Source organism: Xenopus laevis, chromosome 2L (assembly GCF_017654675.1).
Source record: "Xenopus laevis strain J_2021 chromosome 2L, Xenopus_laevis_v10.1, whole genome shotgun sequence".
Lineage (NCBI taxonomy): Eukaryota > Metazoa > Chordata > Amphibia > Anura > Pipidae > Xenopus > Xenopus laevis.
In genome coordinates this window covers 74,346,194-74,366,768 of record NC_054373.1, presented here as the reverse complement: position 1 = coordinate 74,366,768, position 20,575 = coordinate 74,346,194, and the positions used below count along the sequence as shown (strand labels likewise).

General features: G+C 39.5%; 1 protein-coding gene across 3 annotated transcripts in view; it reads right to left on the bottom strand.

The window, feature by feature from the left end:
* LOC108708163 (membrane cofactor protein) overlaps nucleotides 1-15,383 on the bottom strand; it is a 52,251-nt gene extending 36,868 nt beyond the window's left edge. For 2 of the 3 annotated variants that reach the window (XM_041582052.1, XM_041582055.1), the window contains exons 1-3: nucleotides 15,237-15,325; nucleotides 13,742-13,833; nucleotides 10,562-10,744 (exon numbers count right to left, since the gene is read on the bottom strand). In XM_041582052.1, the coding sequence (XP_041437986.1) occupies nucleotides 10,562-10,744; nucleotides 13,742-13,833; nucleotides 15,237-15,310 (349 nt within the window). In that variant the 5' untranslated portion in view covers nucleotides 15,311-15,325. Of the gene's footprint in view, nucleotides 1-10,561; nucleotides 10,745-13,741; nucleotides 13,834-15,236 lie in introns of all 3 variants that reach the window. The other variant, XM_041582054.1, reaches the window with a different exon arrangement.
* Nucleotides 15,384-20,575: the final 5,192 nt, after the last annotated feature.

The window sequence follows — 20,575 nt, the reverse complement described above, 5'->3', positions numbered from 1 at the left end:
TATCAGGTGTCCTGCCTAACTGAAAACTAAAAAGTGCGCCTGACGCGCGTTTCACCCGCCAGTTGCGGGCTTTGTCAAAGGCGATTGTGAGACCGGCGGTGCACTCTTAGAAGTAGCTGCGGATCAGCTAGTACAAAATTGTATAAAATTGTATAACAGTTGCCACAGAATGAGAATTACCCCAACGTTTCAGCTGTTAGCCTTTCTCAAGGGGAATTCTGATATGTACTTCTGTTCACGCTATAAATACCCTGGTTAGATGCATCCAAATTGCCTCAGTTTTAGTGCGCAATGCTCTTCCTGGTATGTGACATGACATCTGCGGACAATCCGTCTGAAGACATGGCGCAGCTCCTTACTCTCATTTGGAACGCAAGCACCCGGAGACATTTGACTCAATACATAAAGCCGTATCTTAGCAATGGCACTACACGTCTCTTTGCTATAGTTTGAAACATGAGCGATAAGGGAATTCTAATCAGGATTCATTTAAAGCTAACTGCATCAACATTATATACCTAAACAGAGATCATTTATAACATAAACACACTTATTTTTCTTTTATGATACTTTATTAAAACATATATTCAACCATTATTGATGGGTATAGCCTGGATTATCCCAAAAAAATTATATAACTATAAAATATATCTCATATCATAAGATCATCGCATCATCAATTAAAGTGCCAGTGCCCAATACTACAACATAAAGTTCATTGTACTTCATAAAATAGCCAATCATTTAATTAAAGTGACAGTGCTCAATCTAAAGTCATAGACTACATAATAGGCTGTTAAGTAGCAATTCATCAATTAAAGTGTTCATCAATTAAGTGTCTCTTCATCACTAAATCGATGTTAACCCTGGATAATACCTTGTTCTCTTATCCCATATATGTGATCAGACCACAGTACTGAAAGTGCAATAAAAATGAATGTCCATATCAAGTCACAATAAAGGTATAGATCTATCTATTGGTTGTATCAACTCCATGTTTGGTCACAATCCCTTAAATAGATTCAATACAGTATAAAATGCAGAAACTCTCTAAAGATAAAAAAATAAAATACAGAATTATATACACTAAATCCAATTCACAACCCAAGCTGAGGTCATGATAAAAATTTTACCATAATGTGTACATTTAGGAGATCAGGAAGATAGTGACAGTTCCCTTTCTTCATTCAATCCATTGGGGGAGAGTGTATTTAATCTAAATATCCATTTTAATTCATGTTGCTTGAGGAGCAATTGTCTGTCACCACCCCGTTTCGGTGTCATCACTTGTTCAATCCCCATAAAACATAATTGGCTCACTTGATGTTTTTCTTGTGCAAAGTGTCTAACAATTGGAGAGGTGCTCACATCATCTGTGTTCTCTATCCTTGATGTTAGGGCTATAGTTGTTTCACCCACATATAATTTCCCACAGGTTCATTTCAAAATGTAAATTACAGACAGATGGACAATTGATATAATCTGTCATTTCGTATCCTCTACCAGTCATGGGATGATAAAACTTGTCAGTTCGCATTGCAAAGTTGCAGTTAACACATCTCCCATATTTATACGTTCCCTTTGTTTTGCTCAGCCATGTACCTTGCTTTTTCGGAGGTTCATTTAGTGCATGGACCAGTAGATCCCTTAGGTTTGTGGCTTGGTTATATGACAATAATAGGAGGACTTTTCACCCAGGGTCTTAACTTCTGATCCATTGACTCATGTGCAATAAATGCCAATGTCTTTATATTAGATTTCTGACATATCCAGAACATATCCGGGAAGAATATGTTTAGTCTTTTACTTAACCAGGCAGTCCGATCTATAGATCACAATAACTTTCTGTTTAGCTTAACCTCTACTCCCAAAATGTTTCAACATTTCCTCTGCTCTCTCATCAAATTTCTCCTCTGAACTAACAATCATCTTGTACTTAATAGCGGAATATATGGTAATCCCTTTATCGTGGCAGGTGGATGAAAACAGTTTGGGTCCAAATACGTCACTCTATCAGTTGGCTTCCTACATATGTCAGTTACAAACTGACCTTCATTAATCTCAACCAAAACATCAAGGAAGTGTACCTTATCCCAGTTGAAGTCTAGCATTCATATAATCTTAAAAAGTATGTAAACGATTCTCTGGTCCCTGCCATACAGAAAAACTGATCATCTATGTACCGGAGCCAGGGACGCACATAGGGCCAATATTCACTCTTCACACAAATTCATTTTCAAAACATGCCATAAAAAGATTGGCATATGCAGGGGCAACATTAGACCCCATTGACATACCCTGGCTCTATTCAAGTATTCAAGTGTGTTTTCAAACACAAAGTTATTCTTTAGAACCCATTCTAGGAATTGAAGCAACATCTTCGCTACGTCACATGGGAGTTGTAGTTCTTGTATAGTTTTCATCATAGTTTCTATACCCAAATCATGTGGGATAGATGTATACAAAGTTGCAACATCCATTGTACATAGTGCATTATCTGGGACCCCACTGATCAAATTTAATTTGTTAATAAAATCTGTGGTATCTCTCACATGAGATCTAGTACGTACCGCCACTGGATTTTAAACATTGTCAATTAGGGTAGCCATAAGTTGAAATATTTATGACATCCCTGCTATGAATGGTCTTCCTGGCGGTCTCAAAGGATCTTGTGTATTTTAGGGAGAAGAAAGAATGCAGGTACAACAGGATTATCAACTTGGAGGTACCTCCTCAATCCACTACTTATCTCCAATATCCCATCCAGAATCCTATAATGTGTAACATCCTGTAACGGTGCCAGCGCTTCTCTTTTCTAATACTCTGTGTCCATAACAACAATGGCAGCGCCTTTATCTGCGGGTTTGATAGTAATTGAACTACTTTCCCATTTTTTTTAATGCCTGTACTTCAGGTACACAAATTATGTTCGTTAATAGTGTCCGTTTTAAACTTGTCAAGTTTCATTTTCAACAGGTCAGTTGTATATCTATCAACAGTGTCCTTTAGCTTCTCTAATTCAGGTTAGTTAATCTCACCTTCAATACCCTGTAGTCTTTGCTTAACGTACTTGAGGTCACTCCTTCTCGGGTTGAGAAAGAAAAATATCTATAAAACTATAAAAAATAAATAATGAAACCAAATGGAAAAGTTGCTTAGAATTGGCTGTTCTATAACATAATAAAAGTTACCTTAAAGGTGAAGCACCCCTTTAATGATATTATCACTAGGTTTTCTTCTAATTCTATCAACTTTGTATCGGTCAATAGTGCCTTAACACAAAGATTCGAATTTCTATCTAAAAAGGAAGTGAACTTGCATTTGCACTCAAACACATAGATTAAATATTTGAGAGTAAAAAGTAAACCTAGGGGCTTACAATTGGGGATTAAACCCACATTTTGTAAGGAAGATCCAACATTTTGTAAAAATTGGGAAATTCTTAAGTGTAGTCTTGATGTAGTCTTTGGGTATAAACCAAAAATGACCAAATTAAGAAGTTACATAAAGGACGTTAAGCAAAGGTGAAGTTAATTTACCTGAATTAAAGGAGAAGCTAAAGGACACTGTTGATACATATAGGACTGACCTGTTAAAAATTAAAGTGAACATCAGTGGATGAGCTCTCAAGAAACCGGAAATGTGTATGTTGGGTAAATGTTTAGGGTACTTACCAACTAACCATGTTGATAACTTACTCTTGGATGTTGAATTGCATGCATTTTTTTAGAACATTAAGATTGAAGACATTTTTTGCACAGGAACCATCTGCTGACACCATACAATCAGACTGCGATGAAGACATGTCCGATTTGTGCAGGATAAATCTGGGTATGATGTCACCAGGTGTAGACCCAAAAGTAAGTTTAATCCCCCTATTGTGTTGAGGCATTTGTATAAGCTGTACAAAAGGATGTGACAAGCTTAAATAGACAGCCATAATAAATAGGACACACGATTTAAGTTGACCTGAAGTACAGGCATTAAAAAATTTGAGATAGGATAGTTCAATTACTATCATACCCGCCGATAAAGGTGGTGCCATTGTTGTTATGGACACAGAGTATTATACAAGAGAAGCGCTGACACAGTTACAGGATGTTATACATTATAGGATTCTGGATGGGAATCCTACATATGACCTGAAATTGGAGATAGAAAACATTCTTGGAGAGAAAGGGGGTGATCAGTAGTAGATTGAGGAGATTCCTCCAAGTTGATAATCCTACATTCTAACTTCTCTCTAAGATACATAAAGATCTTTTGAGACTCCCAGGAAGACCAATTGTAGCAGGAATGTTGTCAGTATTTCAACCTATGGCTACCCTACTTGACAATGTTTTAAATCCGGTGGTGGTACGTACTAGATCTTATGTGAGAGATACCCCAGATTTTATTAAATTAAATTTGATCAATGGGTTCCCAGATAATACACTTCTATGTACAATGGATGTTGCATTTTTGTATACATCCATCCCACATAATTTGGGTATAGAAACTGTGATGAAAACTATACAAGAACTACAACTCCCATGTGATGTAGCGAAGATGTTGCTTCAATTCCTAGAATGGGTTCTAAAGACAAACTACTTTGTGTTTGAAAACAGATACTGCATATGCCAATCTTTTCATGGCTCAGGACCAGAGGATTGTTTACATACTTTTAAAGATTTTCTGAATACTAGACTTCTTACCATCAAGTTTACAATCGAGTACAACTGGGATAAGGTACACTTCCTTGATGTTTTGGTTGAAATTAAAGATTGTCCTGGAGTCAGGAAGGAATTTTTTCCTCCTCTGAGGCAAATTGGTGAGGCTTCAGATGGGCTTTTTAGCCTTCCTCTGGATCAACTGGCAGGCAGATAAAAAAAAAAAAAAAAAAAAAAAAAGGTTGAACTTGATGGACGTGTGTCTTTTTTCAACCTTACCTACTATGTAACTATGTTTGTAACTGACATATACAGGAAGCCAACTGATAGAATAACGTATTTGGACCCAAACCGTTTTCATCCACCTGCCACGATTAAGGTATTACCGTATATTCAGCTATTACGTACAAAACGGAATGTTAGTTCAGAGGAGAGATTTGATGAAAGAGGAGAGTAAATGTTGAAACATTTTGGGAGTAGAGGTTATGACTCAACTCCTGGAGGAAGCTAAACAGAAAGTTAAGGTGACATGTAAATCAGACTTACTGGTTAAGTAAAAGACTAAAAAAAACTGACAATACTTCCATTTGTTAACACATATTCATATGTAATTTACATTTTCCAGTGGGAAATTATATGTCAGTGAAACAACTAGAGCCCTAACAACAAGGATAGGATAGTCTCACATCACAGAAGTGATGAGACTAAATAAAAGCACAGCTTTGATTGCTAGACACTTTGCACAAGAAAAACTTCGAGTCAATTACGTTTTATGGGGATTGAAAGAGCGATGACACCGAAACGTGGTGGTGACAGACAATTGCTCAAGCAACGTGAATTAAAATGGATATTTAGATTAAATACATGTTCCCCAATTTATTGAATTAAGACAACTATCATTGTTTTCCTGATCTCAAAATTTTACAAATTTTGGTTACATTTTTATCATGACCTCAACTTGGGTTGGGAATGGGATTTAGTGTATATAATTCTGTTTTTATGTTATTTTATTTATTATATTTACAGAGAGTTTCTGCATTTGATACTGTATTGAATCTATCCTAAGGGATTGTGACAAAACATGTTATTGATACAACAAATAGATGGATCTATACCTTTATTGTAACTTGATATAGACATTAATATTTATTGCACTGCCACTTTCAGCAATGTGGTCTGATCACATATGGGGTAAGAGACAGGGTATTGTGTAGGGTTTACATCAATTTAGTGATGAAGGGACACTAAGATATGTACGCATTTTTTTTAAAGTAATTTATTGTAGATTTGAATTATCACATGCTCTGTCACTTTATTTAATTGATGAATTGTTATTAACAGCCTATTATGTAGTCTATGACTTTAGATTGAGCACTGTCACTTCAATTAAGGGATGAATGGCTATTTTATTAATTACAATGTACTTTAAGGTGTAGTATTGAGCACTGGCACTTTAATTGATAATGCGACTATCTTATGATCTGAGATCTATTTTATAGTTAAATAATTTTTTGGGGATAATCCAGACTGTAACCATCTTTAATGATTGAATATATAAGTTTCAATATAGTATCATAAAATAAAAGTGTGCATATGTTATATAGGATCTCTGTTTAGGTATAATATTATGTTGATGTAGTTAGCTTTAAATTAATCCTGAGTAGTGGGCATATGTGCAATCTTTAAGATATGTTTTAATATATTGATTAGAATGCCCTTGAGCGCTCAGGTTTCAAACTATATACTATAAACTGTATAATTATATATAGCAAAAACCCATGTGGTGTTGTTGCTAAGATACGGCTTTATGTATTGATGTAAGGAGCCGCATCATGCCATCGGACGGACTGACCTTGGAAGTGATGTGAGGGTGGGATGCTGGGTTTTCATTTGGAGGGGTTGAACTTGATGGACTTTGTCTTTTTTCAACCCAATTTAACTATGAAACTATGTAACTATATGTGAGCGGATGTGAAGTCACAAACCATTCCACGAGAAAACTGAGGCATTTTGAATGCAACTAACCAGGGTATTTATAGCGTGCACAGCAGTACATATGTCAGAATTCCCCTTGAGAAAGGGGAATGGTATGGTACCTATGGATTGGAGAAAAGCTAATGTCATTCCAATATTTAAAAAGGGATTACGATCTCAGCCTGGCAATTATAGCCCAGTAAGTTTGCCATCTGTGGTGGGCAAATTGTTTGAAGGCTTTTGTAGGGATCACATTCAAAATTTTGTCCTAGTGAATGGCATTATGAGCAGCATGGCTTTATGAAGTGGGGGCAGTAGATGTGATCTATTTGGGTTTTGCCAAAGCGTTTGATACCGTGCCCCACAAACGACTGCTTTGTAAACTAAGGTCTGTGGGGCTTAATGAAGTCATGTGCACATGGATAAGAAACTGGCTACAGGATCGGTTACAGATGGTGGTTGATAATGGTACATTCTCTACTTGGAGTAAGGTTCTTAGTGGGGTCCCTCAGGGCTTGGTATTGGGTACACTTTTATTTAAACTTGTTCATTAATGACTTAGGGGAGGGTATTGTGAGTAATGTATCAGTGTTTGCAGATGACACAAAGCTATCCAGCCCAATAAATTCCATCCAGGATGTGACATCCTTGCAACAGGATCTTGACAAACTGGAGATCTGGGCAGCTAAGTGGAGATTCATTGTTGATAATGTAAAGTCATGCACCTGGGATGTAAAAATATCCAAGCCACTTATTCCCTTAATGAGACTGCACTAGGCAAATCCATTATGGAAAAGGACCTTGGAGTCCTTGTAGATGATAAACTTGGCTGTAGCAAGTAATGCCAGTCAGCACCATCAAGGGCAAATAAGTTATTGATCTGTATTAAAAGGGGTATTGATTCACGGCAGGAAGCGGTCATTCTTCCACTTTATAGAGCACTGGTAAGGCCCCATCTAGAATATGCTGTACAGTTTTGGTCTCCATCACTTAAACAGGACATTATGGTATTAGAGAGGGTACAGAGAAGAGCAACTAAGCTTGTAAAAGGTATGGGAAATCTTAGCTATGAGGAAAGACTGGCAAATTGTGGATGTTCACACTAGAGAAGAGCTATTTCTGCGAATGCGCAGTTGGAGCAGTTTGCTGGTTTGCATCAACTGTGCATGCGTGGAATTACAGGGAAATTGCCGATCTCCCAGTCAGCTTACCGAGGATGCGGAAGATGGATGCGTGGAACTCCGCGAGAAGAATCTGCACCGAGGGGTATGTATGGACTATTGGGCATTTCCCCTGGGGGAGGAGGGCGGTCTACCTGGGGTGGGAGGTATGCGTTTTTTTGCAAAAGGGTTTCCTTCTCATTTAAAGACAAAGTACAGCTGTGGCCAGTAGTTAGTCCAGATCTAATTCCACTGAACATATTAGGCTAGGGCCAGAAATCAGCCTGCTGAAATCCACAAGACTTTGTATTTTGAGCCGGAATTCGTGCCGGAGCAGATACAAGGTCATGGGCGTCCACATATAGGTGCAAGGATATTCTCTTTCATTGGAATATATATATATTGTTTTGTTCTTTTTTATATGAACACATTTCTTAAAATTGTCATTAAGAACATGCAATAAGCTTATAAAAGGCTTACATCTTATGGCCAGCACCCCTTCAAATAATGGACCATCCCAATGCCTATTCTACTGCTCAGAGCAGCAGTCTGGTTTAGCTCTGCCCCTTCACTCTGTGAGACACTTCCGGCTCCTCAGTGTGAGGAATCCGAGAATCTCCTCCTGATGAAGCAGCTTCTTTCCCATGGCAGATGAGTGTGAATCTGTTGTTTTAAAGGAGAATTCAACCCGTTTGGAAAAAACCTGTACCCCCCACCCTAGGTAGACCCCATTCCCTCTAGGCTAACTACCCCCCGGGAAATGCCCTATACTCCATGGCGCAGATTCTTCCAGCAGAGTTGCACAAATCCATCTTCCGTGATCTCTGTAAGCTGACTGAGAGATCGGTTATCTGTGCATACGCAGTTTGCCTGTTTGCGACAACCGTGCATGTGCGAAATTACACAGGAATTGACGATCTCTCAGTCAGCTTACAGAGATCGCGGAAGATGGATGTGTGTAACTCTGTTGGAAGAATCTGCGCCGAGGTGATTGTATGGAGCATTTCCCGGGGGTAGTTAGCCTAGAGGGGGGGGGGTCTACCTGGGGTGGGGGTATTTTTCCTGAACAGGTTGAATTCTCCTTTAACACAACAGATTCACACTCATCTGCCATGGGAAAGAAGCTGCTTCATCAGGAGGAGATTCTCCAGGAGGGGGGGGGGGGGGGGAAGAGAGAGAGAGAGAGAGAGAGAGAGAGAGAGAGAGAGAAGAGAGAGAGAGAGAGAGAGAGAGAGAGAGAGAGAGAGAGAGAGAGAGAGAGAGAGAGAGAGAGAGAGAGAGAGAGAGAGAGAGAGAGAGAGAGAGAGAGAGAGAGAGAGAGAGAGAGAGAGAGAGAGAGAGAGAGAGAGAAGAGAGAGAGAGAGAGAGAGAGAGAGAGAGAGAGAGAGAGAGACGAACTGTTAGTGTTAATGTGTGTAAGGCCAACTGTGTGTAAGTAGGTCTGACAGACTCTCAGTGTGTGAGTTATAGAGACTATAATGAACCTGTGTATAGCTGTGTAACTACATTCATTATTCAATCTTATAGGTACAGGTTGACTGTGGGTTTTGCCTACAACCAATCTCTCAGTGCATTTGTCACAAAGCACATTAACCCCTACAGATTCTTGCCCTGCTGTTCCATTGTATTCCCCACGTGTCCATGGCCTCACTCTATTCACTCTCCTTGTTTACCCTTTCCCTTCTCATTCTGCTAAGTTCCCCCACACTCACCTCTCTGTCTCACTCTTTATATCTGTATAGATAGAACCATCTATAATATATATGTTTGCACCTCCTCCCCTCTCCTGCTCCTGTCTTGTATCCACCTCATTGTTTCTTTTTGGATGACTTGTCTTTTAACCCTTCTGCCAATCTCAGAACAAAACAGCTTTCCGCTAGCCTAAAATATAATGTATAAACATAGACATTTTGTTGTGCACAACCTCTTCCTGCTGTCGTTACTCTACTTTACGTATAGAAGCACCCCCATTTTACATTTTCAGGGGACCAGAAAAAATGGTATAACATATGGAAAAACTTAATTAGGGTATGTCAAATGGAGGCTTTACTGAAGGTTTCCAACTGTAACTAGTACTCTAGAGGGAATAACATTCTGCAAACTGCTGGCTAGTAATTGTGCTAAGAGAGTAGAAAAGACCAAGTGCTGTCCTGTATAGAAAAGCTATTGTTAGGTTTGTGTGGAAACTAAAAAATGGATACAAGTAATTAGTGTAATGTGTTTTCTTCCTTGCCCCCCCTCCTGGAACATTCTCTGCAGTTGCCCATGCACAATGCTTCTGGACGAGAGCAGACAAGAAGATTCAGCTAGCAGTCGGGGGCTGAAATTAGGCTGCGGATTTCAGCCCTAGTCTTAGGAGAGATATGAAAACTGCAGTTAGGAAAAACAATAATCTAATCTGGGAAGATTAAAGTAGTTTATAAAAAGATAGTGGCCCAAACTCTTTTAGTAGAGAGATTCCGAAAGCTTCACGGCAATAGGAAGCACTTGTTTTCATTTATCTTTTAAAATGGTGTCCTGTAAATATTAACTTTAAGCTTTCAATGTCATCTTTTTCACATCTGAAATAATAGAAATGAGTGAAATTTAAAAAAAAAAATCTTAATTTTGCAGATTTATTTAATGTAACTGGTGAGTTGTTTGAATAAGTGCAAAGATGCCAATATTTGTGGCCAACGTTGTTGTGCAGAAGATTACAAGCAAGATTTGGATTAATATATTTTACAACACAAGCTAAGTGTAAAATACCTTACAGACTATGGATCACAAAAAGCTTACCTTCACAAAATATGAGTGGATCAGACCATGATGAACCCAAACAAGTGACATATTTATTCATTCCAGGAATGGATCTATAACCAGGTAGACAGTCATAATATATTTTTCTGTTATTTTCAAAAGTGCTGCCAAAGTCTGACTTAGCAACTGCATAGGACAGTCTAGGAGGTGGATCACAGGCACCTGAAGAAATATAAAATAGGCAGCAGCTTAGTCCACATCCAACATCAAATTAAAATTTCACCCACTTTTTCCTGCATAGTGAAAAAAAAAAACTTTATTTATAAGCAATGTAAATGCTATTTATACTTTAAATCAGTGCTTTAAATCTGTGGTACCGAGGGCCAGAATTTTCCAGGTCTCCATGGTGGAGAGCCGATAAGGGAAGTCATTGTTGACCACTCCCTTTTTTAAACTACACCCATGTTACCACAAACACTTTTAAGACCATGTCCATATTAATGGTGGTAGCACAAAAAAACAAATGGTTGGTGCTCACTGCAGGGTTATCACTCAATCATGTGAGAAATGGAAGTCATATTAAAAAAATACCCTTATATCCATATGCCTTCTCCTCCACTGTGGATAAGCACCCCCAGTACATGATTAAGCACTTTAGGGGCCCCCCCAACAACAATTTCCAAATGCTAACAAACCCTCAGAACAAACCCTAACAGCCTCACCTCCCACAGGTAGCGTAGGGAAGGCAGAGTATGGCACACACAAGGAGGATAGGGCAGACAGAGTATGGCACACACAGGGAGCATAGCGCAAGAAGTGTACGGCACACACAGGGAGCATAGGGAAGGCAGAATAGAGCAGGAGACATGGAAACCTATCAGGACCACTCAAGGATGAACAGTTCATACTGTGCTGCATACAGTGACACAATGTTAGTGCCCCTCCAGCATGAGTTGAGGTGAACAATGTGGGCACTTTAAAGGAACAGTAACACCAAAAACGGAAAGTGTTTTAAAGCAATGCAAATATCATGTAGTGTTGCCCTGCACTAGTAAAACTGATATATTTGCTTCAGAAACACTACTATAGTTCATATAAACAAGCTGCTGAGTAGCAATGGCGGAAATTGAAAAACGGCTATATGGCACAGGATAAATAATGGATAACAGATAGCAGATAAGCTCTGTAGAACATAATGCTATCTGCTGTGTAATTTGAGCCTTTTCTCCTTTCAATAGCTGCCCCCATGGCTACACAGCATCTTATTTATATAAACAATAGAAGTGTTTCTGAAGCAAACATATTTTTATTACTTTAAAACAATTTCACTTTTTGATGTTACTGGTCCTTTAAGTCTAGGTCTGAGCTGTGAACAATACAGGGCTTTATAGGTGTGAACAGTAAAGGTCTTTAGGGGTGTGAAAAATAGAAGTGTTACAAGTGTGAACAATGCAGGGGGATTACATGTGTGAACAATGCAGAGTTTAAGGCCTGCATTTGAGATGTAAATAATGCAGCAGGCAGACTTTCATGTGGGGGGGCACACAAGGTGGGGGTTGTGGGCTGGATGCCGTCAGTTGGACAGCACTGCTCTAAATGGTAGTGTGCTGTCCTTAATTGAAAATTATGTGTTTTTTGTGAATAAACTATATAACTATATATAGTATTTGTCCGTGACTACGCCTATATTTAATGCATAAAAAGGCCATTAATTTGACGCAGTTTTGGGACCTAGTCCTTCATAAGGATATTAATGTATCACTAGTTATAGTGGAGTTGCTGGATCCAGCACCCCTGCAGCTGGGAACAGGATACGTATACGTATAAATAGCAGCTGAAGACCAAAGTCAAAACAGAAAGCACAGTATTGTTGGTCAGGAACATGCCAAAGTTAAGACATAAATAATAAAGATCAGGCAGAAAGTTAAACCAGGAGACAACAGCTGATATAACATAACAATAACACACATGAACATCAGAACATATTTGGGACCTGGTAGTGTCACTGTGCATGCATGCACTCACGCACAACAGGCTTCACAGAGCGAATGCGTGACCAGAGCACAGCAGCATCCACTGAAGACGAGAAGGTATATGAGGAATTTTCTTGCAAGGGGGCATGATTACTCTTTACACATACATTAGTGGACATTATAGACATGTTATTTCACATGGAAAGAAATAAAGAACCAGGGACCATCCCATTAGATTTGAGAAACAACTTCCAAAGCAACAAAAATAATTATTCACAGAGAGGGCACTGAGGCTGTGGAATGTCCTATCAGGTGAGGTTGTGATGGCAGATTCTATGAATTCCTTTAAGAGCAGCTTGGATGTCTACTTGGACAAGTATAATATAAAAGGCTATAATGATCTCAAGATCTACAGAAGCCTTGTTTGTGCCATACACAGGATGCATATACACAACTTACACCCATATATTGTCAACACCATAGCAAGAAGAAATGATAGTAGTAAATTATATAATTCAACCACAGGTTAAAGCGATACCGACACCTTCCTGTAAAATCCATAGGAATGCGTCAGCAGGTACAGAACCATATTACCATACTTTCCACTTCAATCTTGCATAAGACATTGGTATTATATAGTTAATAACACATCAAAGAGTAAATCAAGTTTGCAAGGAAAAGAGGAAAAGTGATAAATCTCAGCCATGACACATTGTTTGAGGAGTACTGGCAATACTGGAAACCCTAAATGTGACCAAAACATTTTTAAAAGGAGTAGGCACACAACAAAAGCATGTTGATAAAGAACATGTTACAGACAACAGCCCTCACATAACACCAGTGTAAAAGTCATGGTCAAGAGTATGGAGCATACAGTATGAAATAAGTTCTTGAGTCCAAGGCCTCTCTCCTCCTGAGTTTTTTCTGTAGGTGGAGATACGCAAATGCACTCCCCTTTGCTGATCCAAATTCATTAGACCCCGGCCAGAGCAGGAATAGATTTTCAATGTTGCGGGAAAGTCTTTGTATATACATTTCAAATTTGAAACTGTTAAAAAGTAAGGCACTGCTGTAAAAGTTCAACCAAAATAAATATATATTTATATTATACATACATTTTTGGTTGATTGCTTTTTTTTCTGTAATAAGTTCACACTAATGGCAATTTAATTTTTTATGTTTAAATGTTTTACTAACCTAAGGTTCTACAACCCATGCATTTCTGCACCAGAAAACAAGTACATACCTTCTGTACCAGTGAGAGAAGACACAAGATAAAATAGGCAAAGTGCCGTGACAAAGTGTCCGATGGAGAATGAATATGGGAACATTTTGAATCTAAAAAAGAAATAATAATCATACATTGGCCAGCACAAACATTTTGAAAATAAAAGGTGTTCAGTAGAAAGCCGATTGAATTTTTCACATATGGAAAAAAACAATTAAAAAGCAGAGTCCGATTTGCCTGCATATTTCTAATATCTGTTGCTCAATAGTTGCAATATGGCTATCCCTGCTTACAGGAAAGCTGTAAAATCATAAATAATAAAAATATGAGCTTTACTGAGCTGTCAACTTCGGGGGAAACTAAAGGTGGCCATAGATGTACAAAACAAACTTTCATTCAACATTTGGTGCGTGTATGGAGGGAGACGAGCCAATCGATATCGCCAAAAGGCTTGGTTATCAATCAGCTCGACAATAGGGCTGGCCGAAAAAAATTTGATTGGGCTCCTTTGATCGCCCACTGTTAGTGCTGAATCGTTAAGACAGGTAGAATTTTGTTTCTGACTATTCAACTCACGTCTGTATTGAAAATGAAAGTTATTTGGTCGCAGGAAAGATCGTAATTACAGATCATGTTACATCTATGGTCACCTAAAGGCATGTGCTGGATTAGTGGGCGTGGTCAATTGTAGAGACCCAATGACATCACTGTGCATGAGAGGAGCACCGTTGATATCATTGGGTGCTCAATAAGCTTGCGCAAAAAGATTTTCTAGTATTTAACAGCTTAAAGGAACAGTAACACCAAAAAATGTAAGTGTTTTAAAGTAATGAAAATATCATGTAGTGTTGCCCTGCACTGGTAAAACTGATCTGTTTGCTTCAGAAACACTACTATAGTTCATATAAACAAGCTGCTAGTGTAGCAATGGCGAGAAATTGAAAAACGGCTATATGGCACAGGTTAATGGATAATGGATAACGCCATTAGACAGACAGAGCTCATCTGCTATCTGCTGTGTAACTTGAGCTTTTTCTCCTTTGAATAGCTGCCCCCATTGCTACACAGCAGCTTATTTATATAAACAATAGTAGTGTTTCTTACGCAAACAGTAGTTTTACCAGTGCAGGGCAACACTGCATTATATTTTAATTACTTTAAAACACTTTTTTGACGTTACTGTTCCTTTAATGCACATCCGCAGTTTAAAATGACAAGCACAATTTTTTTTTTTTTAAAAAAAAAAAAAAAAAAAAAAAGAAGAAAGATTGTCGCTGGTTGTCAGGAGGTCGGGAGAAGAGTCTGAATCCAGTAACTCCATGGAAAACTGGGATAGTTGACAGCCCTGGCTTCTTTTCAGTTTTATATTCAGATTATAATCTTTTTCCAAATATAATAAGTTAAAAAGCCTGTGCCCTTTCTAAAAAAAATCAGCTACCCTTCAGTACCAATCTGAGCAATCTATCTCTGTTCATATATAAGTAAACCGTTTTTAAATGATTATAAATAGTACCCAGAATGGCGTACCTTTCTCCTTGCTTTCTGTCTGACGTCGTTTCTAACACAGAAGCTAAAACTGCAGATCATCTACTTCCTTGTTTTATGCGTGAAACTCCGCCCCTTCAGTTTTCTCGGCTCTCCTCTTCTCTTGTGACAGGAATGCAGAGGTGTTGGCTGCGCATGCCTGCTATAGTGGAGCAAAAGCTAGCATACACGCGCAGCCTTTTTTCCAAGCATGTTCTGAAGCTCTGTTCGTTCTGGTTCAATGCGGAATACACAAAGTAACACAAATCCAGTGTTGTTGCGTATTAGTTATTTCGCTCAGTGTTATCCTGTGTCATAACCAGGGCCTGGACTAGGGTAGGCAGAAGAGGCTCTGCGCAACAATAGGGGGGTGCTGGCAGGTACACAAGGGCAGATTCAGGGAGATTTAGTCGCCTGGTGATAGAGTTGCCACCCGGCCGGTATTGTACCGGCCTAGCCGGTAAAAGACCTGCCAAGGCCGGGGCCGGTATTGCAAATTTACCAGCAATGCAATTGCCAGTAATTTGAAATACCCTTTAAAAAAAGCCCCTGGCCTGCCCCCAATTCGAAAAGAACTTACCTTTTTTCCAGCGCTGTGCGATGTTGCTCTGCCCCTTTTGTGGCACACCGCATAGCTCCGCCCCTTTTAGTGTCACCCCGCATAGCTCTGCCCCCTTTTACCGTCACCGACCGCCCCCTTTGGTGCCCGCCCCCCACTGGCCGGTAAAATTTTTTAATAAAGGTGGCAACTCTACCTGGTGACTAATCGCCTCTTCTGGGTGACAATGTCCCTTTGCGTGTCTTCCCGTCTGCTATAATGAAAAGTCGCCTGCGCGAAAGCACACGTGGCGCTTTAATTACAGAAGTCGTCCGAAGTTGCCTCACGAGGAAAGGGTTAAGGGTCTTCTGCAGGTCCGGAGTGGGATTCACAATAGGCCCTGGCATTCCAAATACACAGAGGCCCAAGCAGCCCCCCCCACCAGCCCAATAAGTAGCTACTGTCTATGGCAACTTACAGCAGCCCCTCTGGTATTTGCCAGAACCCACAGGTTGCCAGTCCGGACCTGGCCTTCTGCCTACCCCTAGTCCGTGTTGATCTATTCGCTGGTCTACTCTCCCCTCTGCCGCTCACCTTTTGTGACGTTATGGTGCATGGTGTGCACACATACACGGGGTTGGGGGAAGTAAGGTGGACTGCTTGGTTGCCTAGGGTGCATGATCAACCTGGCCCAGCCCTGGTCTTAACTATAGAGAAAACCACATGGGCCCCAATGAACAGGGGAGCTCAGGGGTCAGCTTCTTCTATAGCAGGGGTCAGCAACCTTTACTATCAAAAGAGCCATTTTGCCCTGTCTTCAACTAAAGAAAAATAGTCTGTAGCCGCAAAACATAAGTTTATAAACTTTTAAAAGTTTTTTTTAATTTCAACTGTTACAACATGTGTGCATGTGTAGGCCTACTTTGAAATAAATTAAACACTGAATAGCCGTATTAAATACTAATGTTCTCATCTGTTTAAAGGCGAGGGCTATATACGTCATTAAAATATGCATCACATCCACGTCTATAGCCCTCGCACCTGCTGCAGCTGGACTCTGGAAGCTTCTCTCTTGTTTTGAGTGCGCGACAGCGGTAAGGACCATAATGAATCATCTTGTTGCGGCACTGTCTTGCCTGGGATATCTATACAGGCCTCGCACCTGCTTGTGACATCTTGAGTGTGCGACAGCATTAAGCTAACGGTTAGTTTACCACAGTCGCACACTCAAGAAGCTGCCAGCAGGTGTGAGGACTCTATAGATGATGTAACAGGCAAAGCCGAAAGACTAAGCCACAGTAAGCAGGATGAATAGCCGCGGGTTGCCTACCCCTGTTCTATAGTAACTTTAATCCCTTAAAATTTTGAGATTTGTGGCAAACGGGTTATATTATGTAGTGTCAAGCAGACACTCACATCTATATAGATGTAGCGATCACCTGGGTGCAGGACCATGTAGGCAAATATGCAGAAAGTTCAAATAAGAACCGCACAAAATCAAACAAAAACACACAGATAAACAATCAGTGGCGGGAAAACCAGGCAACCCCGTGGTGCATATAGACTATCCTGATGCTTCTTACACAATTGTGGTCTTCCTGTTGGTTAGCGAACCAGCCTAAATTTACAGTACACCAACGAAGCTGTTGGTGTACAAAGTTTTTTTCATATGTTGCGCCAACTACAGCTACTATACAGAACCGAAGGCAGTGAAATATATGCAGTGCGCTCATTTCTAACACATAATACAGGCTTATTAGAAACGTTGCGCTGACGTTGGAACACTTATACTGTGTCTACCTTGTTGAGTAGCGAACCAGCCTGTAACTATTATCCTTATATTGGGCACATTATCCCCTGTGGAAATGAGATTAATATGATACAAAATAAAATATGCACGCTATTCCCAGTAACCTGGAGCTGTTCTCAGTCCAAGTTCAGTGATTAAGTAGAGGCTTATAATTAGTGCAATAATTTTTACCCTCAGATGTTCTTGATCCATTAGATGAGATGTGAGTTGCAGTTCAGCATGTCCCATGTAATTTGCTTTTACTGTTACTTTTTGAATTAAACCTTCACTCTTCTTTGTTTTTGATATCTCTGAACATATTACACCAATGAGTGTGTTATGGGATCTATTATCCAGAAAGCTTCGAATAATAAGAAGGCAGTCTCCCACAGACTTTATCTTATCCAAATAATCTAAATTGTTTTCCTTTTTCCCAAAAAATTATTCAAAATCCTATTTTATCACATTAGTCAAGCAAAATGAACTTTAATTACACTATATAAATTATTTGAATCTTGCTTCCTTCAGAGTGGGATTTCAAAATTATAGCAAGCAGGCAGCAGCCATTTTGTGGACACTGTTATTAAGACAAGCCTTGTATCATCTCAGAATCTTTTTTGTGCGCCAGAATGGGGGACCCGATGTCCATCCCCATGCCCTGGCTACACAATTAAATGGTAAAGTGAATGGGGGAATGTGTAGAGAGCAGTGACATCTAGGAAGTGCTGAATGGAAAGTGAAAGTAATTGTCTGCCCCGCCTTTATGCCACTGGCATAGAGGAGCGGCAGACAATATTTGATTGACAGCTGAGATTTTTACAACAGCTATGAATGCTTTAATAAAAAATAGAAATTGGATTTCATGTTTAATTTGAAAAGGACTTTTATTATACAGATTTCTGTGTCTGGGTGACAGGTCCACTTTAATAATAAAATAGTACCTTATAGTTGACCCAAACTAAGATACAATTAATCTTCTTTGGGATTATTTATTGTTTAAATGATTTTCTAGTAAACTTAAGGTATGAGGATCCAAAATACAGAAAGATCCGTTATCTGGAAAACCCCAAGCATTTTGGTTAACATCTCCCATACCTGTGTATATAGCTAGATACAGCAAAATCTATGTACAATCTATGTACAATATATGTATAACTACTCTTATTTTAGTTATGCTGTGGTTCAGGCTATGGGGCAAATTCACTAACCTCCGAAAATTCGCCAGTGATGGCTTCGCACACACCGCAAAACTTCGGCAGGCGTTGATTCGCCTGGACAGGAAATTAAAGTTCAATGGACGTATATGTTGCAGCAAATACATTACACTACACAAGCCCTGGAAACCTTAATAAAAGAAAGTTGTTATATTGCCCTACACATGAGCCCAGAGTATAGTTTATGTGCCATATGTTAGGAAATGTAGGGGGGAAGCCGGTTACCCCTAAAATAATGATGCTATTTTTCAGCCTATCACCCTGAAAAAGGAAAAGACGCTAGCGGTTTTGGAACTTAGAAAAATTTTCAACAATTTTTTTAGGAACTCCTATCTACTCTATTGCACTTTACCTGGTCTGAGGTGGCAAAGGCGAGTCTGGCGCAAGAGGTAACGTTCAGTAAAATCTGCATCTAAGTGAATTTGCATAGTTACGTCCATTCGCCAGAGTGCAAATTCGCCCAGGTGTTAGGGAGCAAAGTACAGCTAGAGTCTACCTCCTTCGCTAGCGAAGTTACGCCAGCGTTAGTCACGCCAGCGTTAGTCACTTCGGCCCTTTAGTAAACTTGCCCCTTTATAAGGTGGTACAGTGTGTTGGCAACATTTGTCAGCCCCTGTATGGCCACCTTTATTGTAAGGCTATGTGCACACAGGTTGAAGGCTCCAGCTGCTCTTAGCCTCAGTATTTTTGAAGACTCAGAGAAGCGGATCTGCACCCTGCCCCACTGATTGAATCTGATCAGCCTGCGCACTCACTCACGCACACACACACAGAGGTCTGGACTGGGGCTCAAAATAGGCCCTGGGATATATAAATAGGCACAGAGTCCCACAAGTCCCCCACCAGCCCACATCTCAGTGATTGTCTATGGCATTTTACAGCAGCTCCTCTGGCATTTGCCAGAACTTACAGATTGCCAGTCGGGCCTGATGACATTAGTAATGTATGAAGCATAATACAAATAATTAATAAACCTTCTTTAGCTATATCTGTCTCTGCACATATTAGCAACCAACCAGACCATAAACAGTTAACATGTCTGTAGTTTCATAACATTTTGCTGTGTTATTTATCCAACAGCAGAGAAAAAAAAACAACTTTACCTTTTCCTTGCAAGGCTTTATTACATTTAAAGAAAATAAAAGTACACTTTTAGTTGTTTAAAGTTAATAAGTCACTAGTTTTTTTTTCTGCTTAAGGAAAATGAGCAGTGAGGAAATTCAACGGCCAGAGGAAAGAGTGGTTTCCGTCTACTATCTTTACCAACACAGGAAACTTTTTTTAGATGTGTAATAGAGTGATGTTAAGCAAAAGAAACATTTACAAATCAACTGCTTGCTCCATAACCAGCAATGGCTCAAGTGTTCAATATTCTCGCATTCCACTTTAAGGAGGGAGAAAGAGTGATGTAAAAAGATGAAGGAAACCCATCCAAACACACTGCTTTCAGCATAGTTTCACCATTTTGTCTGTTGAATCTGCAATGATGACATAGCGACACAGTGGAACTTAGGAACTACCACCCATCAGAACAAGGGATATTCCAGGGGTTTCCACTGCCCCCCCCAAAAAAAATTGCACACTAACATTTTAACAAAAAGTGCCAAAAGTGACACAAACCCCACTCTGAAACGAATTGCCACAAATGTTTGCTCCTGATTAAAAAACACAGCACTGGTGACTAGCAAAGGATGTGTTAACTCCCAGTGAAACAGCGAAAAAATTTAGCCATCAGTTATCAGTATGTGCCATAAAGCCCAGGAGTCATGTGTAAGACTGAGTAATAC